At 44.1% G+C, this 24,676-nt stretch overlaps 2 protein-coding genes across 3 annotated transcripts; one reads left to right on the top strand and one right to left on the bottom strand.

The window, feature by feature from the left end:
• Positions 1-471: 471 nt before the first annotated feature.
• Positions 472-6,589, bottom strand: MRPL22 (mitochondrial ribosomal protein L22). The gene is made up of 7 exons (XM_039701349.1): positions 6,538-6,589; positions 5,770-5,815; positions 4,390-4,525; positions 3,182-3,247; positions 2,793-2,870; positions 1,878-1,947; positions 472-765 (listed from the first exon to the last, which is right to left on the bottom strand). Exons 1-7 carry the CDS (start codon positions 6,563-6,565, stop codon positions 554-556), a joined length of 636 nt encoding a protein of 211 aa, XP_039557283.1. The 5' UTR covers positions 6,566-6,589; the 3' UTR covers positions 472-553.
• Positions 6,590-6,616: 27 nt separating this feature from the next.
• On the top strand, positions 6,617-24,332 carry GEMIN5 (gem nuclear organelle associated protein 5). 2 transcript variants are annotated; one of them, XM_039701347.1, is made up of 28 exons: positions 6,617-6,852; positions 6,941-7,095; positions 7,792-7,973; positions 8,309-8,460; positions 8,676-8,804; positions 9,648-9,780; positions 10,156-10,315; positions 10,937-11,149; positions 11,911-11,996; positions 12,488-12,582; positions 13,197-13,333; positions 14,499-14,572; positions 14,953-15,134; positions 15,245-15,384; positions 15,792-15,963; positions 16,196-16,423; positions 16,904-17,017; positions 17,212-17,340; positions 17,640-17,735; positions 18,019-18,156; positions 18,512-18,659; positions 18,783-18,902; positions 19,746-19,956; positions 20,486-20,743; positions 21,309-21,471; positions 22,070-22,631; positions 23,072-23,168; positions 23,727-24,332. In XM_039701347.1, the coding sequence occupies exons 1-28, from the start codon at positions 6,660-6,662 to the stop codon at positions 23,880-23,882; spliced, it is 4,623 nt and encodes a 1,540-aa protein (XP_039557281.1). In that variant the 5' UTR covers positions 6,617-6,659; the 3' UTR covers positions 23,883-24,332. The 2 variants fall into 2 exon arrangements, with proteins under 2 accessions (XP_039557281.1, XP_039557280.1); XM_039701346.1 differs by having other exon boundaries at positions 8,673-8,804.
• The last annotated feature ends 344 nt before the right edge of the window (positions 24,333-24,676 follow it).

Here is a 24,676-nt window from a genome sequence, read left to right as displayed (position 1 = left end):
CCACCTACTGACTGCCAAAGCCTGAACTTCCAAGGATTTTTTTTATTTCCCTCTCCCAGACACAAGTCCCAAGACACACAACAAAGGCTGTTACATCCCAGATAAGCCAAAAATTGATGTCTGATATTTTGAAATATTATTGCTACTTGGTTTTGTCCACTGTTACTTGTTTTCTTCCAGTGTTGTAACTTTAAGATGTCAAATTTTAGTTAGAGGTTTGATCTTGCAGCATGACTGTCAAGCACACAGTTTTACAATAGAAGACTCGCCATACATAGCAGAGAAACCAAGCTTTATAACAGCCCCATGTTTTAGGTTTGACAGTCCAGGGTCCAGCTTGAATGCTGTGGTCCAAGTAACTCAGAAAAAGTAACATCTGCTGCTCCCAAGATTTTTCCACACCCTTCACTTGACAAATAAGGAAAAACCCATGATTTTTCTCACATCATCCAGCTCCAGCAACACCAAAGATATAACTAAACCATGACTTTAATGATTCCTTTGTACAATTACATTGCCCAACATGAGATACCTATACAGCCACTGAATTGTATCACAGTGTGTGAACAAGGGTTCTGTTTCGCAGCTGCTGCACGTATTCCTTTGCTTGGTCAAAGCCAGTCCTTGGTGGCTCTGGGGGAGGAGGAGGACCTTCCACCAGCTTCACAAAGTAGTGGCACCTGCTGATTTTCATCATGCCAAACATGCCCTTGCCGTGGTAGCGCAGCCGCTTCACGTAACGGCCCCTGCCCGTCTGCGACTCCGCTGCAGGAGAAAGGACAGGGGAGATTATTCAGGCAAGAACAAACTGCTACAGCTGCAATAAAACACCTGTCTTGCCAGGGTGTTTTTCATGGCTGCTTCTAGGAAGTTAATTCTACTTGGGATTCTCCCCTCCATCTTTCTTCTGTTACATTTAGCAGATCGCTGCTGCAGAGGAACCCGTGAGCTGCATTAACGCTCTTCAGGAGTGCCAAAAAGGGGAATTTAGAAAGCAGGCACATGAAGATAAATATGTGGTGAAGGACAAATCACACTGAGCACTCACTAGATTATACAGCTCTTCTGAAGGTGGTATTCGTTTCACTGCCTTTCAGTAGTTTGTCTCATGAATTCCTGCAAAGTCTTACAGACTTCATTTTCCCTCCTTTCTCCCTTTATTGCATTCATCACAGGTATTTTCATTATCTGCACATCCAGTCCTGCACTACAGCTGAGCCTTCTTCTGGCAGAGGCCTAGAAGGCTCCAAAGAATTCTAATCAAATCTCTCTACAGTCCAGGTGACTTTAAGCTTATGAGGTCAGTTGAGTAAAATTTATCCCCTATTAGACAAAATAGGATTTTTTTCTTTGGGCCTCAAAGCACCTAAGAGTAAACATTTCTCTAATATTTTCTAGGCTAAAAAGCACTTTAGTTATTACAAGCTAATCCTGCAAATCATCTACAGACAAGTCTTTTTATTAAGAAGTTTACTGTCATTACCCATTTACTTTTTATACTGTGTCTGATGGAAGTTTAACTTTGATCCTGCAAATCAAATTGCACCAGCCCCAGAAAAAGCTTCCAGCATCTCTGACTGGCAACATTAATAACTAGAAACTCTTTGCTTCTTGTTGCCCAATCTTTCATATTTGTGTCAAGCATCTTCCTTTGTTAAACAGGGAGCAGAATTCCATTCTCAGATGGATACAGCAATCTTAAAAATGCTGCAAACATGTGCCTTTCATGTTTTTGTAAAGTTAAGTTTAGCAGAAACTGTCCTCTATTCACTTCTGGTGATTTCAGGCATCAAAATATTTTTAAATGTAACATATTTTCACAGGGTAGGATAGAGTAAGATGACATTTTTCTAATGCACTAAATTAAAAAAATGTACCTATGTGTAAGTTTGATTTGAATTCCACATTGTGCTTTCTTACAGCCATTTCCTGTGCTTCTAACAGAACCTGTAACAAAAGGTAAAGAAATGGAAATACTGAGGAATTTAAGCAATGCTATTTCTTATCTCTAGATAACATGAAAGAAATTGCAAGTTTAAGTCAGTTATAGAAAAAGTATTTTATGAAGATAAAAACTGTTAAAAGACAAGCATCTTTTACATGAAGATGTTCCTTGCATAGAATGAAAAAGCCTCAAGACAATTTTATTACATTTTTGGGGAGAAAATGGAGTGGAAAAGATGGTTTCCACCAGCATTTGTCAGCCTCCCCTCCACAGACCTTTGAGTAATCAGACATCTGACTAGAAATAAATTCCAAGGTGGGCAAAATGAACTTGGTCCATTCAATCTTTTCAGCTGATACAGGACATTTCTTTGCCATAATTATACCAGAAGTCAATGCTTCAGCCAAGAAAATGAGTAATTTGAGAATCCAAACTACCACAGGGTATTCAAAGCTTTTGTGCCTTTACAGAACTCAGTCCTCTCCTTAACAACGTCCCTCATCTCTTACAGTTTAAGAACCCACAAAGCACACAGATGTGGCAGCCATTAGTGACCAGGATTCTGCACCTTTCACCTGAACTTAACACCAAGCACTGCTAGAGAGGACACCCACATGGAATTTATCACCATGTCAAGTTAGAACAGACAGCAAAAGTGATCCCAACATATTCATAAGTCACAACATCACTTGACTGCAGTAAAAATACATTGTTAGAATGTGCTCCCAACAGGATTACCTGAAACACAATAACTCACAGAAGTAGAAACACCTCCAAACTTCTGGTGACAGCTATTGATTTTCAAGTTTTCTGGAAACCAGGAGTGTTAAAGAATACTGCTATTTACCTCTTTGATCACCTTTGCTCCCTTTTTGTCACTGAATTCCAGTTGAGCGAGAGCCTGATCAATGGACATTCCTTTTATCTGCAATAAAGTGTTAAAATTAACTTCTGCATTTACAAGTATTTCCCTTCTCTTATTCAGAGGACAACATTTAAATTATATTTAAATTATAAAAACAAAAATTCTGTCATTTCCTTAATTACCATTTCATCAATTTAATACCTTGCAGCTAAACCACACTACAAGCAGCCATTCCTGTCCAGACCCATGCTCATCCCCACATTCTGCTATAAAGGTGCTCATTAAACTGTGATTGAATGAGGCTCTTAAGACAAATACAGCAATTAAATTCTGCATTCTCTCAAGTACAGTACAAAGTACTCTTTGCTTACCAGTTTTGCCAGATACCACATCTTATCTTTGCTGTATTTTATTTCCCTCCGACAGTGATATATTTCCTAGGGACAAAAAGAAGTTAAAGGATGAGAAATTTTACTGTGAAAACAGGAATGGAGCATCCATGTCTGCTGCACAATCTATGTTCTTACTAGGAATAAAATAAAAATGGCTCTGCCTACTCTGAGAACAGCACATCAGGCATAGCTTTCACATTTGAAACTGAAAGCACTAAAAAAAAAGTGCTGGCACACAGGAAATTTTAATACAATCTTATGAGACTTAGTTTATAAGGAGAAGTCCCTGAAAAGGATATTCAGAAGGTTTATCACCATCTTTTCCTCTCATTCTCCCCACTTTAGAAGGAAAGATTGACCTGCCCATTCAGCCTTAAGAATATTACCCTGCTATCAACTCCACTTACTGGGAGAGCAAATAAACAATATTACCAGAATGAACTTAATTAGCCCTCGAGAAGTGAAGAGGGTTTCAGGTTTGATTGGCACAAGGAGCTGCCTCCACAGACCCCTCTAACATTATTGCTAACAGGGATCAGCACCAGCTGCTAGAATCTAACATCAATACAGATTTGAAAGAGATGGAACTCTTGATAAACAGGGAAAACACTGATTTAATAAACCCTTCTGTCAATAGCTGCATTTTCACACACACTGCACCAGTCAGCACAGTCCACAGCAGGGATTTCTATGTCCTAGGCCACAATGTTCACAAAAGCAATCAATAAATGCTCATGGCCCACAAAATACATGCCTAAAGAAGCCCATTTCTTTTCAATTTAATACTTTTACTTTGCTCAGCAGGGTGTCTAACAGAAGTCACAACACATCAATTCCTAATGAAGAAAAATTATAACATTGGAATTCCAGAACATCAGTTCTTGACAGTACAGCTTCTACCTCCTTGCAGAAACTTCTACAAACACAGGATGGGCCCTTACAGCTTGAACCAGACCCTGAGTGGGTGAGCAGCTCCCAGTAACTCTAGGCTCCAACATAATTTAGAGATGGAAATCATTCCAAGTGATATCAACTTCTACAATAAATCCAAACTGAACAAAATCCTAAATAATGAGCAAACAAGCTTTCAAACTAGAGCCTTGGGCAGTCACCCTGTGCAGACAGTGACAATCTGTCCAGAAATTGCTGAACATTCTCAGGTGAGGACATGCCAGGTGCATCCTTACAGCTGGTCTGCGAGGCTCTCCAGGCAGCTGGGGAGGGTAAACAATCCTGTTCTTCTTCTCCCACTTCCCAATTTTCTGCAGAGATGTGCTGGTGTGGATGCAGGACAGAGGAAAAAGGCTCACAGATGACAGAAACCTGCAAGGCAAGGCCACAGCCTCAGCTGTGAACACAAGAGTTCTTTGTCCCTGCCCAGTTCATCTGGAAAATTGTGAACTTGCTGTCTTGAAAAAGAGAAGCAGCACATTTGTACACAAAAAACCCCCAAACTGATGAATCCTTTATAGTTATGCTGAAAGGGCTTTTTAACTCATCAAGACTCAAATTTCATAAATCAAGCCATGAAGTTGGTATGAGTGTCCACATTAAGTGTCCTCAGACTGTCACACAAAGCCACAGCCACCTCTGTTTGATGCTCTTGTGGGGTTCAGGATTTACACAAACCATTTGTACCTTCCCCAAGCTACTTTATTTAATATATATTAATTGATAATATTTTTAAATTTATAATATATTAAATATATATTATAAATATATTTTTTATATATTAAATATGCTTATTTAACTTTTACCAACACATTTAGCAGTGAAAATTTCTAGTTCTTCAAGGGGCTGAGTATCTCAGAGCATTGGAGGTTTATAAACATTGTGAAATTTGAGAAGAGAGGTGTTCTAAACCACTTCCAAAACACAATCAGGGCAATCCAAAACCCAGTCAGCTGATAGCAATAAATCAATTTTCAGGCAGTTTGCTCACCTCAGATTCTGAAAAAACAGATTCTGCCTGGATAAAGCAGCAGTGGGCAGCCACTGGTGACTACAATGAACAGATGAGTTCAAGACCAAATATTGTGAGTTTTCCTGAGCCTTGAATATCTTTGTGTGTGTGGCCAACCCATGCAAAGCATCTTAAAAACAACAAAGAGAGCATGCCAAAAGGGCATTGTACACACTGGTCACAACAAAATGTGAGCAGAGATCAGCATGGCACACAGATTTCAATGTCATGGGACATTTTCTCAGGCATTTGCAGGGACACAGCTGGCAGCTCCAGTGCTCCTACAGCACAGCTCTGGGATTCCTCCAGAAGGAGGGGAAACTTCAGCAAGTAAGGAGAGCAGTGACTGGGGACAGCACAGACACCACATTTGTGTGACCTGTCAGAGACAACATGGGTGTGCAACAGAAAGAAGTGAGGAGAGAGACACCCCCATGATGTCACGAGCTCTGAACACTCAGAAGGACACCACGGGGGCAGAGAGTGAGCAGAGCTCCAGGGAGGGGGAGATGGCCAAGGCAGGGCAGCCAGAGCCCAGCCCCAGGTGGCCAAGAGGGCAGTGCCTGTGCCACTGCCAGGGCAGGGGTGACAGGGACAGACTCACCTCTCTGGCCGTGCCCAGCTGAGGAGACCCCGAGCCCAGGCAGCACCTGAAGGGATGGAAAAGTGAGGGAGGCATGAACAGAACGGGAAAACCACAGCATGCTTTGGGATGGAAGGGGTTGGGATTGAAGGCCACCCAGCCCCACCCCTCGCCATGGCAGGGACACCTCCCCCCATCCCGGGCTGCTCCCAGCCCGTCCAGCCTGGCCTTGGACACTGCAGGGATCCAGGGGCAGCCACAGCTCCTCTGGCACCCTGTGTCAGCGCCTGCCCACCCTCACAGGGAAGGATTTTTTTCATAATATGTAACCTAAACCTACTGGCTGCCAGTTTGAAGCCATCCCCCTCATCCTGTCACTTCAGGCGCCTGTAAACACTCCCACTCCATCATTCCCGGCCGCTCCCTTCAGGCACTGGAAAGCGGCACCTTGGTCACCCTGACGCCTCTTCTCTCCAGGCTCAACAACCCCAATTCTCCCAGCCTTTCCTCGTAGGGGAGCTGTCCCACCCCTCCGGTCACCCCGGTGGCTCTCCCCTCCAGCCAGACCCTCCCAGAGCAGCGCCGCGTCCTCTCAGCCTCACCCGGGCCCCCTCAGCCTCACTTGCGTCCCCTCAGCCTCACCCGGGCCCCCTCAGCCTCACCCGCATCCCCTCAGCCTCACCCGCGCTCAGTGCCCAGCGCGCCGCCATCTTCCCGGCCTCGTTTTGCGGCGATGCGCGGTTTGCGACAGTTTGCGGCGGCGCCTCACCCGGGCCCCCTCAGCCTCACCCGCGCTCAGCGCCCAGCGCGCCGCCATCTCCCCGGCCTCGCTTTGCGGCGATGCGCGGTTTGCGACAGTTTGCGGCGGCGTGCGCGGCGCTCGGCGGCAGCGCGTGGGGGGAGCCGGGGCGATGGCGGCGGGGCCGGGGATGGAGACGGGAACGGGAACGGGGACAGGGACAGGGGTGCGGGCGCTGCCCGCCTCCCCCAACTGGTACAGCAGCCGCTGCAGCGATGCCAGCAGCGACGGCCGCCTCTTCGGCTTCGCGGCGAGGCACCGCGTCTGCCTGCTGGATGTCGCCGCCGGCGCGCCCACGTTTTACGGTACGGTCACAGCCTTCCCCGGCCCGGGCGGGGCCTGCGGGGCCACGGCGGGATGCGGGCGGCCGTGACGGTGTCTGTCTGGCTGCAGGGGAGCTCCTCGGGCACACGGACCGCATCTCCGCCTTCGCCTTCTGCCACTGCCCCGGGCACGGCGGGCGCTGCGCCAGCAGCTCGGACGATGGGAGCGTCAGGGTGTGGGACAGCGGGACCCTGTCGCCCGTGCTGGAGTACAGCCTGCACCAGGTGGGACACGGGCACGGGCACGGGGGGTTTGGGCTCGCTCACGGCACGGCGAGGTGCTCTGCCCTGAGGCGAGTTCCAGGCCCGGTGTGGTGGGCGCTGCTCGTCCCGGCTGCTGGCACCGAGCAGCACCGAGCCCGCGGCTTGGACTCGCTGCTGCTTAGCCCAGCTCGCCTGAAATGAGCTCAGCAGATTGCTGTGGCCGCAGGGCAGGCTGAGGGCGTGTTTGAGGAGTTGCTGCGGCTCAGGAGTGCGCATCAGCAGCTCCACCCGTCCTCTAAAGCCTGAAGGAGCAGAGGCGCTCGGGGACACTCCACAGCGCTGCTGGGTGTTGCTGTAGGACACGAAATAACAGCGTGGACACGCTGCTCTCTTGAAGTAAAGAAGGCGTTTTTAATTTCTGACTCTAACATTTATAGATTACTAAAAGTGACAGTGGATTGGAGGGTGACAGTGGCACCTCTCCAATGACACTGGACAAACCAACAATCTGTCAAATTTCTCTTCTATAAAAGAATTCAAAACAATAAGTTATTTACATAAAGTATTTGAGAAAATTCATTACAAAAATATAAACATCAAAAAGCTTTAAAAAATCAAAACAACAGCTGGGCACTGCTCAGAGATGATTTCCTGCCTGTTGCTCTGTGTTAGGTGGCAGTAAAACGGCTCTAAACCTTTCCAATGCTCTCTCTTCAGAATGCCATCTCAGCACTGCACTGGTCCCCTCTTGTGAAAGATCTGATTGTGACTGGTGATGAGAAAGGTGTCATTGTTTGTTACTGGCACAACAGAAATGACAGCCAGCAGTTCTTCCCAGAGCCCAGGACAGTGTTCTGCCTCACCTGTTCTCCTCACCATGAAAACCTGGTGGCCATTGGGTAAATGCTCTTTACTTCATGTTTTATTTTCCTTATGTTTTGTTTTCCACTCTTCATCTGCAAGAATTTAATTGTGAGGTTTTGCTACATGGTTGAAAAATAAATTTCAGGAGGTCTTGGTGGCTGTTCTTTTAGTTTTGGAGTAAAACAAATTAAAAATAACATTTGGATTTGATAAACCTGCAAAGGCGAAGAAATCTGTTAAAGTGTAATGGTCCAGCCTGGCTTCTCTCTAATAGGGTGATAGTGACCCTGGAAAGAGCTTGTAAATCACCTTGGATATTATTCCACAAGCATCCAAGGGTGCCTTCATTAATTTAAATCTCTGCTTTCAGCTACAAGGATGGCATGGTGGTGATAATTGATATCAGCAGGAAGAGAGAAGTTGTGCACAGGCTGAGAGGCCACGAGGATGAAATCCATTGTCTGGCCTGGTGCCCTGTGCCTGGGGAAGAAAGGTTACCTGCTTGGCAGGATGAGCTCCAGGGTAGGTGAACACGATTAACAACTTGTGGAGTAACTTTTAGTTCATGTAAATGTCCTTCCAGAGGACTGAATTTTTTACAGAAGGTAAGTAATTAGCTAATCAACTGATCAGTTCAAGAAAATATGTTCTGATACAAACCAGTATAATTTTCAGCTCATTTTTATGAAGCTTGGATTTTTAAAGCATAATAACATGACTTCAATGGTGTTCAGCAGCTCCTTCAGAAGAAGGCAGGGTTTCAAACGGGGAGCTGACCCAGGACACAGCCACGAGGAAGGGTTGTTACCTGGCCTCTGGAAGCAAGGATCAAACCATACGGATATGGAGCTGTACCAGAGGCAGGAGTAAGTAAGAGAGAAACAGTAACAAGGTGAAATAACTCCTGAATTGCAAATAGTCTTTGTGTGCTGAAAGCATGGGGAATGTAATTAAAGCTGCAGATTCACAGGACTCCTGTATCTGTTCGTGTGGGTTTGAAAAGAGAGGTGTCCTCTGAGAAAGGCAGGAGCCTCCCTTGAAATGGAAAATGCAAAGCCCCTCCCTCTGAATTGTTATAATTTTGAAATTAGGGGGCTCTCAGGAAAAGATATGGGAGTAGGAATAACAGTTCTTTAATAGGAAAAAAGTTAAAATGCACTAATGCAAAACACTGGCAGAGTCAGAGTAGGACCTGGCACCCTGTGGGTCAGGGTGGTGGCACAGTCCCATTCCATGGTGGCTCAGCCCTCCTGCAGTGCCAGCTCTGGTTCTGCTGGAGCAGGGATCCTGGACAAGGCGGGAGTTTTCCTCTGAAGGTCCAGGGGTGCTGTAGATGGGCTTGGTCTTCTTCTGGGAATCCAGTTGGAAGAGGCTGCTGTGGTCTTCCAAGCCTCAGATTGTGTCCAGGTAGGAATGCTTGGCTCCTCCCCCTGGGCGGAGCATCTCCCAGTGGGATGATGGAATTTTATCAGCCATGCAGGAACACTGTGCATGTGACTGTGCAGTGACACTGTGCATGAACAGAAGATATTTTCCAGAGGGAGGATGGGTTGTGGAAGAGATAAAGAAAAGTGCCCAGTTACCAGAGGATAACTGCCCCACCTCTGACAGATGCAATAGAACACACGCTCAGCCACATCTTGCATTTCCAACCTGAGACCCTGAGAGTTTCCATGTGTGAGGTGCAGTGATGCCTCCTGCTCCCTCAGGTGTGATGACTCTGAAGCTGCCACCCACCAAGAGGCGAGGAGGGGCCGTGGACCCGGCGGTCAAGGAGCGCATCTGGCTGACTGTCCTGTGGCCTGCTGGCCACCCCTCAGACATCATCTCCAGTGCCTTCGGGTAAGTGGGACAGCCAGCAGCAGCTGCAGAGCCATTTGTTCCTGCTGAAGGAAATGCTGAATAGAAAAGACCCCCCCCCTTCTTCCTTTCTTTCCAGTTTTACAGGAGAAAACAGGCCTAGAGTTAAAGTTCAGACGTGGAGAAAATTACTGTTTGTCCAACAATCTGAGTATTGACTGCTGATAGCACTAATTGTGGTTTTGCCAATCTACTGGGAAAAAATGGCAGTTTTCAGGTGGAGTTTGAGTGTGTAGCTTTTTACAGATGTCTGCAGAATCTATTACTCCTGTATACTTGCTGTATATTTGTCATATGGTCGATATAGGGCCTGTGTTGTTCTGAAGTGAAACATTTAAATTAATTTCAATTTTGCAGAGGAGAACTGCTCCTTTGGAATTTGACCCAGCCTGGCAAACGCAAGTGGACTCTTCTGGGATCTTCAGAAGGACAAAACCACTCCCGAATTGTGTTCAATCTCAGTTCTGTGAAGCACCAAGACAGAGAGCTCCTTTTTTCCATTTCAATGGACAGAGATGTAAGAACCATTTAAAAAATTAGCATAGGAATGCCTGTACAATGCAGTTTGACTGAGACTAATCCTTTTAGGCCACAGTTTTTCTCCAGAAGTGGGTTTATTTTAGCATTTTATGACATCACTTCCTACCATTTGTTCTGAGCACAGGTTGTGTATGTTTCTGTTAGTTTGTAAGCTCAATCTCTTACCATGGTGCAGTGAATGCTTATGACATTCTGGAGTTGAATAGTAAACATTTAATGAAAGGTGTTTTCCACTTCTTTTCCTCTATAGTTCACTTTTAAAAAACCTGATTTTCCTTCTTAAAATAATGTACTTGTAGAAACTAAGGCATCTATTTTTTATAGGTCTTTTTTCAATCTTTGGTCTTTTACAGGCAGCAGAGTGTCTCCTGTTTTGAAACTGGGAGAAAAACTTAGTGAAATAAATTCATTATGTCCATTCCAGTCTTGCAGCTCTACTGCAGCCCTGTCTGTGACAGGGAATCCTCTGGGTGGAGATCTCATCCTGCCAAGCCTTGCATTTGACCCTTTGATTCTTCACTTCACTTCTGCTTTGTTTTTTCTTGTCCTGTCAGTCACTCAGTATTTAACCATTCCTTGTCCCTCAAATATTCTTCAGGTGAAATGCTGGGATCTGTCAACTCTGGAGTGCAGCTGGACTTTGCCCTCCCTTGGAGGGTTTGTCTACAGCCTTGCCTTCTCCCCCGTGGACACAGGCTGCCTCGCCATCGGGGTCGGGGACAGCATGATCCGAGTGTGGAACACTCTGTCCATCAACAACGTTTATGATGTTAAAACCTTCTGGCAAAGCATAAAGTCCAAGGTTACAGCAGTAAGTGTGCTTTGGATTCCTTTTGTTCCCCCCAATATAGCTTCTTTTCACTCAATTTTTTTTAAGGATGTTCTTCTCTCTCTTGCATTCTGAAGGTTTGTCCCAACTAAAATGAGATAAAGCCTTGTTCATTTTATACTCAATTCTTTCTGTATACTGTAAATTTTAGAATCGGGCAACAATTTTTTAGACCTATTTATAATCTTAGAAGCTTGCATTTATATCTACTGGAAATAAGCTGAAGTCCAGCTGGCTGTTGTGTTACTTTTTCACTTTTATCCTCCTTCATGATTCTTCCTTGCTTCACCTGTGGTTGTCCTTGCTCTGCTAGGAAGCTTGAGAGATACAAAAAAAACAATACAGCCAACACAGGTGTCTTCAGTTGGGGTTTAACTGGTTGAAGGAAGCTTGAGAGATACAAAAAAAACAATACAGCCAACACAGGTGTCTTCAGTTGGGGTTTAACCACTGGTTGGTCAAAAGCTACTGCCTGGTTAAATAGCTGGCAGCTATTTCTGTTTTGCAATGTAGGTATCAAATAACACCTTGATGACTTTAGTCCCTTGCATCTTATCCCATCATAACTGGAAGGGAGAAAGTCTTTGATACTCAGAGCAGAGTGATCAAATCAAGTGGCTGTGGTTGGAAGGGGGGATATAAGGTCCTTGCACATCAGTTTCAGCATTTTCCTTTTTTTATTATTTAGCAATAAAGTGTTTGTAACTTAGATAATTTTGTGTCTCTTTACATTTTTCTTACAGTTATCCTGGCATCCAACTAAGGAAGGCTCCTTGGCTTTTGGAACAGATGATGGAAAAGTTGGGATATTTGATACCTTGTCCAGCAGGTAAAAAAGTAGCTTTCAAATTCATTAGTGTCAGATCCTGCTGGTGTGCTACCAGTCAGGGCTGGTGTGGTCTTTCCTGAGGGATACCTTTGCTGTTAGATGAGTGAGATTAAATGCAAATTAGTGAAACAGGTGGATTTTCAGTACATTTTTCATTTGTATTACGTTTGCAAGCTTGTAAAGTGAACTTGCTTTAAGGTAAATTGAATGGCATGACCAGAGATGACCTGTGGGAGGGCATCACTTCAGGAAGACTTGATCCAGAAAGACATTTTCAGGGAAGGAGGAGCAGCAGGGAGGGGAAGGTCACCAGGACAATTATGTTACAATTTAGTAGTGTCCTACAGGAGATATTAAAGAAAGCTTGGTTGAGCCATGGCTTTAGAATGTTAGAGCACCTGGTGTCTCAGATATGTTGCTTTGATTTTATCTTGTTTTAATTTCCATTTGCTGAAATCTGACTGTCCCTGCTTCCCTATCTTCCTGCCCAGTGCTAAGAACAAGCCACCTCAGATCTCCAGCACTTACCACAAGAAGACAGTGTACACATTAGCCTGGGGTCCTCCAACTCCTCCTCTGATTTCTGGTGAGTCTTCCAGCACCTTGTGACAAAGCAGAATGTCCATGCAGAGCACGCAGATGCCAGGAAGCTGCTATTCCCTCCCTCCTTAGGAGAAGGAGCCCCATTTGCGTGGTGGCAATCCTTTGGAGCAAAGAATGTGTTCTGTTTGAGGAACTTTGAACAGTTTTGCAAGGCTACAAACTCTTGTAGTTTGTGAATTCTGGTACCTTCAGGAAATAGGATTGAGTAGAGCCCCACACCTCTGGGATTGCTTCAGGATGTTACAGGCCAGGAACTTCACAGGCTTCCTGCAGCAATTGCCTGAAATCAAATACAGCTTCCAGAGTTTCTGCCATTTGAACTTTAGCCCTTCTTACACAATTTGGATTTTTTTTTTCTTTTAGGGACCAAAATTTAAAGGGAATTTTATTGTTTCTGTGCTATGAGGGTTCTGTTGGTAGAAAAGAGAGTCCCTTTTAGAGGGTTGTACTGTGAGAATTTCCTGCTGCTGGACCACAGGCAATTGAAGGATGTGTATTGCTTTTGGAAATAATGCTTTGATATATAGTGGGAGAGATTAGCTCTGTGAAGAGTGATGAAGAACAGAGTGTAATTAGCTCTTTTTCTCTGTTGGATAGGAGATGAAAATGAACAGCCCTCTGTAACTTTATATAGTTGTGCTGGAGAAGGAATTGTTTTTCAACACAATCCCTGGAAGCTTAACGGAGAAGCAAATGACATCAACAAAGTCATCAGAGACACCAATTCAATCAAAGTGAGTGTGAATTTGAGGGGTTTTATGGATTCATAGTAACCATGCCAGAGTTTCCATGGCCCTGTAGTTGTAAGTTTCTGATTTTGCCTTTTTGATGTATCTGTAACAAAAAACTTGAACCCCTCAGTCTCCACAGATGAACTTCAGTGACACTGACTCAAACTATTTAAAGAGTTTATATATTTGTGTCTGAAGAGGGTGGTTGGTATTTGTTTTATCCTGGTGTCAACATGGCACATCTTTTTCTGGCTTCAATTGCTTCATTTTCTACATTATGATTTACATGGGAAAGGTAAATGGGTGATAAAGTTTGAGTTTAAAACTGTGTGTGGCTGTTTAAAATACTAGGAGATTTCCAGATTCAAAGCACTTGAAGTGATAATCCTGAATATATCTTGGCTTAGTGGTGGGCATGCATGAGTTGACGCCAACTCCTTTAATTCCCTTGCTTCAACCATGAATTTTTAAAACAAATTTTTCATTAAAAGCAATCATGATTTTGCAGGAGGCTGTTGCCATTTATGCTGCAGCCAGTGCAGAGTGGCTGGTGGTCACTGAGTATCTTCTGTGATCAGTCATTTCTAAATTGAAAGTATAAAATAAATGAAGTGGGCTGGATCTTCAGATCTTTCAAGTCAATTAGAGTCAGTCCAGGGGTATTGATTTGTATCAGGTGGGTTTTGGCTTCTTCCTTGAGTAAAGACTCAGGGGGTTAAGAGAGTAATGTCAGAGGCATTGGAATGATCATATTAAGTAACTGAGTTGTAATTGTAAGTAGCCTTTTTTTTTTCTGAATTCAGATGAATAGGGATAACTAAAAGTAAACTTGGTTTCTTTTGAAGTGTGAAAGAATTTGCTTGCAATGTCTGGTGCTTTCCAGGGAGTGTAAGGATATGAAACACCAATGTCCTACTGGAATCCAGACAAAACTTCAAAATATTTCTCAGAACTAAACAACAATAAACACCAATCATTGGTTCTTACATCAGTAATTTCAGTCTTAATTGCTCAGGTTTATGTCACTGCTACAAAAGCAGTGGACATTGTTATGACTTCTCATTTTGCAGACTAATTGCAGCTCTGTCCAGCTGCCAGCCTTGCTCTGTTGAATGTATGTGAGAGAGATTTAAGAGTTTTTGGCAATAATTGTATCTTCTTTCTGCAGCACAAGCTGCCTGCACGTACAGAGGTCAGCTGGAAACCAGATGGCAAACTCCTGGCTCTTGGCAATGAGGATGGGTATGTCCCACCTGGGGGTTAAGGTGATGTCAGTGCTGATCTTGACTGCAGTCACTGTGGTGGAGCAAAAGTACTTTTTGTTGCCCTGGTTTGTCTTTGATCTTTGAATTATGATAATACAGCATTTCCTGCTGTTGTTTGTTGTAGCTGCTCTTGGCATAGAGGATCCTCATTATCACATTAAATTCTGTTTTAAGGATCCACTCATGGTAGAAATGGACTTTTGCTAATCAGTGAAACCAAGGTTTGAGTTGACTCCAGAAAGCACAAACTCAGTTACTCTTAATTCACATGCTGCAATTCTGCTCGTACAGTACAACAAAAAAGTTCCCATTTTCCCCAACTACTGAAATTCTTACACTGTTGCTCTTACATTTCAGCTCAATTGAAATATTTCAGGCACCAAACTTGAAGCTGCTCTGCACCATCCAGCAGCATCACAAACTGATCAATGCCATTCGCTGGCACCACGAGCACGGCACCCAGCCCGAGCTGAGCTACTTGATTGCTTCAGGCTCCGTCAATGCCACCATTTATGTCCATAATCTGAAGAGTGTTGTAGGTAACAGTTTGCAGATTATATTCCAAATCTTGGCATCTTTTTTTTTTGTTGTTGTTTATTTCTGTTTTGTCTTTCTGACCTTCCTTAATAGTTTTTCTTTTTTCTTTCAGAGAACTCTTCAGAAAATCCTTTGACAATAACTGAGCCTTTTCGCACTCTGGCTGGGCACACAGCTAAAATCACAAGTCTTTCTTGGAGTCCTCACCACGAGGGAAGATTGGTGTCTGCTTGCTATGATGGCACTGCACAGGTATGGTCCAAAGCACCTCAGAATTGTATTTTAAATCATCCATTCCACATCTATCAAAGAGCAAAACTTGTTTTTGTGAGATAAACTATTGAAATACTGCAAGTTTACCTTTGCTAACCATCTGCTGGTTCTGGATACCTGATATGCAGATTATGTTGTGATTTGTGAATTGATTTATAAGTCCAGTCATTAAGGTTTTCATATTAGCATTTTTGGATCCTTAGAAAAGAAAAATATTGTGCAGCTGTATCAGTGCAAACAAAGGAAGCCCTGCATTTTCTCTATGTGCATGTTGGTGTTTGAAAAATCCCAAAAGAGAAATTCCTACCTGTACAAATGATGAGAAAATGCAGAGTATTAGGTGCAGAAGTGACTTTGAATAATTGGATTTCTTTCTTGTTGCCAAGGTGTGGGATGTGATGAAGGAGGAGCCTCTCTGCAACTACCGAGGGCACCAGGGCCGCCTGCTGAGTGTGCAGTGGTCACCAGTGGATGCAGATTGTGTTTACACAGGAGCAGATGATTTCTCTGTTCACAAATGGCACATCTCCAAGCAGGAGCACACACGGCCTCCTCAAGGTGAGTGTATTCAAAAGATCTTCCCTGAAGGTGATGTTGGAGCTGAGAATGTGGGAGGTGCCATGTTGAAATGATGCAAATTCTTGTGCTGAGTTCCAAATCTGCCTCTTCCTCTTCAGGAATAAACTGTGTCTAGGTTTGAATTGAGTGTCTTTACTAGGAAAGTAAATGTTGATCCTGAGATATGGGCTATACACTAAAATAAATACACTAAAATTTGCACCTTTTACAGGCAAAAAGAGTATAGAATTAGAGAAGAAAAGAAGTATACAGCCAAAAGTTAAAGCCAAGAAGAAGAAAAAGCCTGTAGGCAAGAGTCCAGGCAAGGAGGATGCAAATGATGCCGTGAATGGAGATGACAGCATGAAGGAAATGCTGCTGGAGGAAAATGGAGTGTCAGACCATGAAGGAGAAAAAGAAGCTCAGGAGGCAGAGTTGGCTGATAAAGTCTCTGTGACTGGTAATAATCAAATCCTCTTACTTCAATGTTTCCTATCCCTCAGAGCATCACCAAGTTTAATTTTCATGCAGATTTTCTCATTGTTTGGTTTTATTGAAATTGTCCACTTGAAGGAAAAAGGCTCTGGAATGCCTTTTATAATTTTCTAAACTAGTTTGGGACTTAACTGTCTTTAGATAACAAGATTCTGGTCTCATGGACAGAATTACTGCATTGAAACAATGTCATTTTTGATCAGCATTGGTAAATCTTATAATACTGATGGATCTTCATTGGTGTCTCTTGACATCTCATTTAGCCTTCTGACAGTTCTCTTATTTTCTTGATAGTTCCTTTCTCTCAAAAGCTGTTAAGTTCTATGACAAGCAAAGCTTGGTTTCTGTCTATTTCAAAATTAATGTAACAGAATGTGAATATGTGAATTACTCTGTGTGCATTTCCATTCATTGCTTTTCCTTTTTTTAAATCACTTGACTCCAGTGTCCAGGGATACATCTTCACCTGCATGTGATTATTCTTCATTCAGCTTGCCAAAGCCTTCTGTGACCCAGAAAGCTGCTCCTGTGAAAAAGGATCCACCTAAAGAGAAACCAAGTTAGTATGTTCCAGGGTTTTTAACAATCCTGTATCAAGGCAGAGTTCCCCACTCTAGACTTGTTTGACTGCAGCTTCCCTTCCTAATGTGACACCAAATTAATGCCAGAGAAAGAAAAATGTGCTTTTGAAATAAATTGAGGAGTTCTGCTGTAACTTCAGCAGCAGTGACTAAAATGTGTCTGATTTTTCAGCTCCTGATGCCTCTCTGAAGAAGAGGAGGCCTCGTTCTATTCTGCCCTTCAGCACATTAATGGATCACAGATCAAAGGAGGAATTGCATCAGGACTGCTTGAGGCTGGCTGCATGTCTGAAAACTAAAGGTACCAATATAAAATACTTGGAGGGTAGGTGCTCTCAGGTACTCAAAATCAAGTGTTCAGGGTCTTGACTTCAACCACAGCACATGTTTTTAAATCCTCACCTTTATCAAAGAGTGTGACTTGGTGTGATATCAAACTTAGATCTGAGTGTTGACCAGCAAATTATGAAATCTGCTGTTCAGAAAAGAAAGTAGAGGACAGAAGTATTTGCCAGCACTTGAGGGGTACTGTGGCTTGGCACATTGCTGTTCCCAGCTTTGTGTTAAATCCTAAATATTCATTCTTCTTACCTGGTTTAGATAATAATGAAGATGTGTCCCCTGACCTCAAGGATTCCATCCACTTGGGGCTGTTCACAGACAGGGATTCTCTGCACAAGATGATTGATATGGAAGGTAAGTGGCATAAAGAATGTGTCCACTGTAACTGTTATATTCAAGTAGAAAACAAATTGGGAAAAATGCTTGAGTTTTCTTTACTGTGGATTACAGTCTAGGATTAAAATGAAGCTATGTGTGAGAAGAATATACATCTTTTTTCCCAGATAGGGCAGGTTTACATCTGAAAGATGTAAAAACTATCTTGAGGTTGAATGATTTCCCTTTTGCCAAGCTATTTTACTGTGACAAATGCTGCTGTTGCACTCACGCTGATGGAAAGTGTGTTTGCTTCCAACAGGAAAGCACCACTTGGAGAATGGGCATGCAGAGCTCTTCCAGCAGCTCATGCTGTGGAAAGGAGACATGAAAGGTGTCCTCCAGGCAGCTGCTGAGAGGGGACAGCTGACAGACCAGCTCGTAGCCATGTCACCCATGGGTATGTTTGCTCTGGCACCACATGAACTGGTGGAATTGGCTGCCAAGGGTCCCCTCATTCTGGTGGTTCTGGACAGAAACTCAGGATTTAGTCCTTTGTGATATGATGAGCAGTCCTTACAGCTTGCTGCTGGTTTAAATATACTTTTAAGTTACTTCACTGGCAGTGAAGTCCTGCAGTCACCTTGAAGCCTTAGTTTTTGCCCTGCTTCATTGACTTGTGTTAGGGTGGCTAAGAAGTAGAAACTGACCTGGGGCAGAGAAGAGGTGGATATTGAAGAAACCAGTGATGGTATCACCCAGGAATTCTCCCAGCCATAAAACTGCCTCCAATGGTGTTGCCTTCTCTTTTGCAGTTGGGTACCAGGCCTGGGTTTGGACAGTGGAAGCCTTTGCCAAGCAGCTGTGTTTTCAGGAGCAATATGTGAAGGCTGCCTCCCATCTCCTGTCCATCCACAAAGTCTATGAGGCTATCGAGCTCCTGAAAGTGAACAATTTTTACAGGTTGCTGTCTGTTTATGTTTAGCACTTTATCTTGGGGGTTTTTTGTGGGGTAGATTGAGCATTTTGGTTTCGCTCTTTGCACACAGATGAGCTCTTCTGTCTGGTTTCCCTTGTGTGCATTAGGGAAGCAATTGTGATGGCCAAGGCCAGGCTGCGACCAGAAGATCCAGTTCTGAAGGACCTCTACACCAGCTGGGCAGCTCTGCTGGAGAAAGATGGTCATTATTCCATGGCTGCCAAATGGTGAGTGCTACTGGGGAGAAGGCAGAATTGGTTCCATGCCTCAAACAAAGAAGGTTCTTGGTTTTGTGTCAGCTGAAATCTGTTAATTTGTCTGGTCGTTGGTTGTCTGAGGTGCTTTCTGAGCCTGATCTCACTCAATTTCCTCTAATGTAGGTGGGAAGAGAAGCTCCACAGAGCAGTTCAGAGCAGAAAGTCCAAATGCCACATTCAAGTAGAGCCATCTCTTTGCACAGACATTACTGGAAGTTTTTGAAAACTAGTCTAGCAAGGCTAAGGTTAGGTTGTCTACAAAAAGACCGTGTGAGATTTCCAACCTTTCCACTGGAAACATTCAGTGCAGTAGTTCACCTTGAGTTTCTTGAAGCCTTAGCTAATATCCTGGTCATTGGGTTATCCTGCTCCAGCTGGAGTGTTTTAACTTTGTGACTACCAAAATTACTAATACCCCTTGGAATATTTTGGCTGAAGTAGTGTCCTCTGCTTGATGCTGATTTCAGTTCTGGCATTTTTGTGGGTATCACACTTGTGAAAGGATTTGTACGAAATGCAGTAGGGACAAAGAGCTGCATATAACCTTTATTTCCTGAATCTGTTTAGTTTTATTGCTCATCCAAGCCATGTGTGGCATGCAGACCACCAGAGATTTCAGTCTTGACTTTAAGGCTGTGTGACTTCCTTTTGTGGTTGTGCATCAGATTGTTCACCTTATGTCTGTAGTAAACTTTGTTGAGAACCTGTGGAAAATCCAGGGTCATCTTCATTTGGGTATTTGTGCTACTGTGTTGCAACACAACTTTAAAATTATTAGTACCAATCAACTTGTTTTGCTCTTATCTTTTTCAGTTATTTGGGAGCTTCCTCACCCTATGATGCAGTTAAAGTCTTGTCAAAAAAGGGGGACGTGGCATCTCTTAAAACTGCTGCTGAGCTTGCTCTGATATCTGGGGAGGAGGAGTTGTCAACAACTTTGTCTCTGAGATGTGCCCAAGACTTGCTGTTATCCAGGAACTGGGTGGGAGCTCAGGAAGTCCTTCAGCAGCATCAAACTTTATTTGTGAGTCTGGTCCTTTCCACCTTCTTCAGTGTTGTCTCTCCAGATTGACATAACTTGGCACCAGTTCTCATTTTTTAATAGTCCACAGGTGGTCCTTTGGGCTGGTTTTGCTTCAAAATATTCTAGGAGTATATTGGAATGACCCTGTGCAATGGTCATGGTGGGGAAGTGTGTAGAAGTGTGTAGACCCTGTGCTTGTTGTTATATGAGAGGTTGTAGAGAAAAGTGGGATTCTTTTAAGTGTAATACTGATCATGAAAACAAAGAAGTGAAGTATTTGCTGTTCACATTATAGGAACAAATGAGCCAACTGGAAGTCCAGCTGCTGGAGGCTTAGATTTGAAATGCTTTTGTGGACTGAGCAGGTGTCTACCTTGGCTTGCTCTGAGGTTTCCTTCTGACTTCCCTTAGGCTCTGTCACCAAGATCAGGCATGATGTTCTGAAGTCACTCTGGCTGCTGTGGTCAGCAAGGGCTTGTTTTTATGGTTGCAACAGCTCAGTGGTTTTTTTTTCCCCTCCTTGCTAAAGGGACACAGACTGGTTTTCTGCCTGAACGAGCTGCTCTGCAGCTGCCTCAGTGAGAGGAATCCCTGTGAGCGGAAGAGCCTCGTGCCCCCCTGTTACCACAGCTGGGAGCTGAACAGAGAGGCCCCGTTTTTTGACATGGTGACACAAGTGTGGCAGAATGTGCTGGGCATGGACACCACTGAAAAAGCCACCTGTGCACAGGAGCAGCTTCACAGGATTGAGCATCCTCCTTCAACCAGCAACACTCACCCAAAGCAGGTAAATGGATTTTGATCTGTGCAGGCACAAATCCTTGCTTGGGGATGGGCAGTAAACCCAGCCACTCTGTGGAGTTGCAGCAGCCATTCCCAGGGAGCTGATGTCTGCACCCTTCTGCAGGATGGGGTTTTAGTCTGGGGGAGAGATGATCAGCTGCTGGGACAGCTTTGTGTAGCCATCAGTTTGTTTCTGTGCAGGGTAGGAACTGACATGGGGTGTGGGGATCAGCACTGAGGTCACTGAGATGTGCTGGGTGGGAGTCATTGACAGAGCTGAGTAGTCTCAGCACTGATTCTGGAGTTTGTATTGGACTGCTGGGGAGGTAGGGCTGCTTGTTGTCAAAACAGTTTGCAAGGTCTGTCCATAGACTGGTGCTCCTGCAGCTCTTCTCTGACCCCAGTGAATCACTGCTCCCCCTTCTCATCTGTTTACTAAGACACAGGCAAGCACAGTGGCTGCTTTTACAGCTCCAGGTGAAGTAGAAATGCTCTATCTCCTGCATGAAGCAGACTGTGTAAATTGCATTGTCACTAAACTATTAACTGTGCTCTGGTGCTTCCTTTAGGTGCTTTTCCATATCTCCCATGACCTGACCCTCGCAGCCCTGAGCTGTCACTTGGGTGTGTGGGATGAGGCAGTGAAGAGTATTCTTGGGGCTGTGACCCGCAGTTTTGATGCTGGGAATTTCACTCTGATGCAGGAGATTTGCAGTATCATCCTTCCTGAGGGTGAGTCTCTCCTTGTGTCTCTTCTGGCACGGACAGGGCTCCTTCCTGCCAGCACAACTGTGTCCAGTAATGTTCCAAGGCTAAATAATGTTCAAGACATAGGCATGTCTGTGGAAACGTGGAATTTGGCTAGTGCAAAGGCCACTGGGCAGTGAAAATTCCTGACACTGGAAGGAAGCTCAGCTGTGTCACTTGGTGTGAGTGATGTAGGAAACTGAGTGAATTCTCTTCTGTGAGGAACACATTGGAATGCTGTGTTCATTTCACAGCAACACATACTCAACTTGTCCTTCATTCTCTTTAGGTTGTGCAGTGCATTTAGTTTGTGGCTTGTGATTATGTGACTCTTGTGTTTTGCAGCTTGAGACAAAGGAAATTTGCTGTAGCTGATAAGAACATTTTAGCTAGAACAGAGTATTCTGTTCACAAAGATGCCAAAGATGTTTTTGCTTTCATAGTTCATGTACTGCTCTGCCAGCATCTGAGTAAATCCCTGATTTGGGTTTCCAGGGTTTCCTGGTTCATTTACCAGATCTGCTTATTGTCTTTGGAAAGTTCCATGAACTATTTGTAATCCTTTTCTCATTATCATCTTTAGGCTGTGATGAGCTGAGAGAGAAACTGGACAGCACAAATTCTCAGAGCTTGGATGCCTGCAGGAGTCTGGAGGGCTTTGTGGCTTACAGACTGCTCTATGAGCTGTGGTGGAACCCACCCAAAGAGTCCCTTGGCTTGCAGAAGGCTGTGCTGGGTCCCAGTGAGCAGACAGCTCTTGAGAAGAGCTGTGTTTCAGGTGACCCATGCCCTGAGGAAGCAGTTCAAACTGCAGCTGAGATGGGTGAAAACCTCTGCAGTACAAGTGAGGTTTCCAAGGGTGAGACACAGAACGACTCAAGAACTGATTCAGCTGACGTGGCAGACAGACAGTCAAAACTGAAGGGTTGCCAAGTGCTCCTTTCAGAAGAGATGGCTGCCTTGCAGAACACCCAGAGAGACATAGCTGAGGTCCAGGAGACTTTAGCAGAAATGATCCGCCAGCATCAGCAGCAGAGGAACAATCTCCAGGAGAACACAAATGGAAACACCCAGGGAAGCAACCTGGAACAGAGCGCAGAGACTGAATCAGACACGCCAAGCTCTGACAGCAACCAGATGAATGGGTAAGACTCAGCACAGGGATGGGTGTTGAAAAGTGTTGCTTTTTTGTGTGTTTGTGCAGGAAATTTCTTGTTTTGCCTAGACTGCCTCTAATCTCCAGCCCATCACCCAGGAATACTTGAATATACAGCTCAGAAATCCTGCATTTCCCCTGGGCTCAACCACCACATGCATAAGCTCAGTGCAGCTGAACAGTTTTGTGATGCATGAGGTGTTGTAACAGTGAATAAACGGGACAGCTTGAAAAAGGGAGGATAATGAAAAGGCTAAGCATGATCTAAGGGTTCTGTTTCTTTGTTGAATGTTGGTTTGGGACTTTGGCAGGAGTGAGCTAGAGCATAAAACACTTGGCCAGTTCTCTCCTGTGCTCCTTGTCCAGGAGGGAGGCTACACAGTCACCTAACAAAGGAGTTACTCATGACACCTGCTCTTCTCTTGACAGCAAAGATGAAGGAAAGGAACCAGTTACACTCCCTGAGCTCACAAAGCAGCTTCTGAAAGCAAAGCAGAAATTAGCTGAATTCCCTGACAATTTAAAGGTAAGTTTTCAGAAGAGCCATTGCAGTTTTGAAAAAAGTCATTCTGTAAGGGCAGCCTTATCACAGAATCCCTTTCATACAGAAAGGAGCAGTGTCATTCCTTGTGATCCTGTGGCACTTTTGAGAGAACTGACACATGGCAGCAGGGTGGTGCTTTTCTCTCAAGAATAATTTTGCCCATGCAGTTGGAAAGCATAGCTAAAGCTGCTGTGTGGGGGAACTCAATGAGATCTCCTGTATGGATCATCCCATGCATTTTGAGTAATCTGTTGCTACTTATGTATGAAAGAAGTTTACAAACAATGAAATCAAAAATTTAAACTATAAAATGGCCTTTATGAATTAGGAACTATAGAAAGTACACAGCACACATTCAAAAACATGTAACCATGGTGATTGGGCAAGAAGGGGCAAACCTGGATAAATGTGAACAGAAAATGCATCTGTGACTGGCTGTTCTGAGAGTGCTACAAAGCAGTGTCTTTGGACAGCTGCCTGATTATGTTGAACAACTGTAATATAAACTGTAGACATCACCTCATGGTCCTTTTTCTGCAGGTCTTCCCCTTCCCTGACGTGCTGGAGTGCTGCCTGGTGCTCCTTCACCTTGGATCCCAGTGTCCAGCTGAGCTGCAGGAAGAGGCTCTGGCTCTCCTTAGGAAACACGGTGCTGCTGGTGTTTACCAAAAGGCTGGCAGGAGCTTCTTGACATGACAGGTGGAGACCAAACTGTCTCCCCTGAGCTGCCTCCAGCTGCTGAACACTAGGGCTGCTCTTTCTTCAAGTGAAGGCTTCTCTTGATGGCTGTGGCTGTTACTGATACAAAATGCCAGGTTTATACACATCCACTTGTGCTCATCCACTGATACCTATTTAAGGAGACTGTTAGAAAACTGAAAAGCAGTAGAGTGAACTGTTATAACTGATTTTTGTATTTTTTTAATTTGTTGGACACTATGCTAATGAAAGCTCTTGCTATTTAAATGCAAGAGAAAGTTTTGTGCAGCTGTGTAGTCTTTCAGCTACTCTTCAGAGGAGGAAGAGTAGCTGCCCTCAGGAAATCAATGGTTTCTGTAAGCAAACTGACCCTTAGGCCAGTATTGTTCTTAAAAGCTTTGTGAGTTTATTTTCTCTCCTTTAAATAAAGTCTTCTATCACCATGAATTGGTATTTCATTTGATGTGTAGAAATAAATTCTCTAAAATGCTGCTATTCTAGAAAGTACCAAAACCAATTCTGGATTTTGCAGCCTTGAAAAAGTCTTACAGCTTACTTAGAGGTTTTGTTAGAAAAAGTGATTTCTATGAAAAGCACAAGGCATAAGCCTTAGTGAACACAGCATCTGTCTTAGTCATTTTTAGAAGCAAGGTTTTAAATGCAGCAAAAAAAGTTGATGGGGGAAAGTGTGCATCATGAATTTAGAAAGTTTCAAGTACAGTAAAGAATTAAAAGGAGTGATGAATTTTTAGATCAAAAGCTGTTCCAGATTTTTCCAGCCAAAATGCAAA

Source organism: Passer montanus, unplaced genomic scaffold (assembly GCF_014805655.1).
Source record: "Passer montanus isolate IOZ18808 unplaced genomic scaffold, ASM1480565v1 scaffold15, whole genome shotgun sequence".
Classification (NCBI taxonomy): Eukaryota; Metazoa; Chordata; class Aves; order Passeriformes; family Passeridae; genus Passer; species Passer montanus.
Note: the sequence above shows the minus strand (reverse complement) of the source record. Positions and strands in the feature narration are given on the sequence as shown.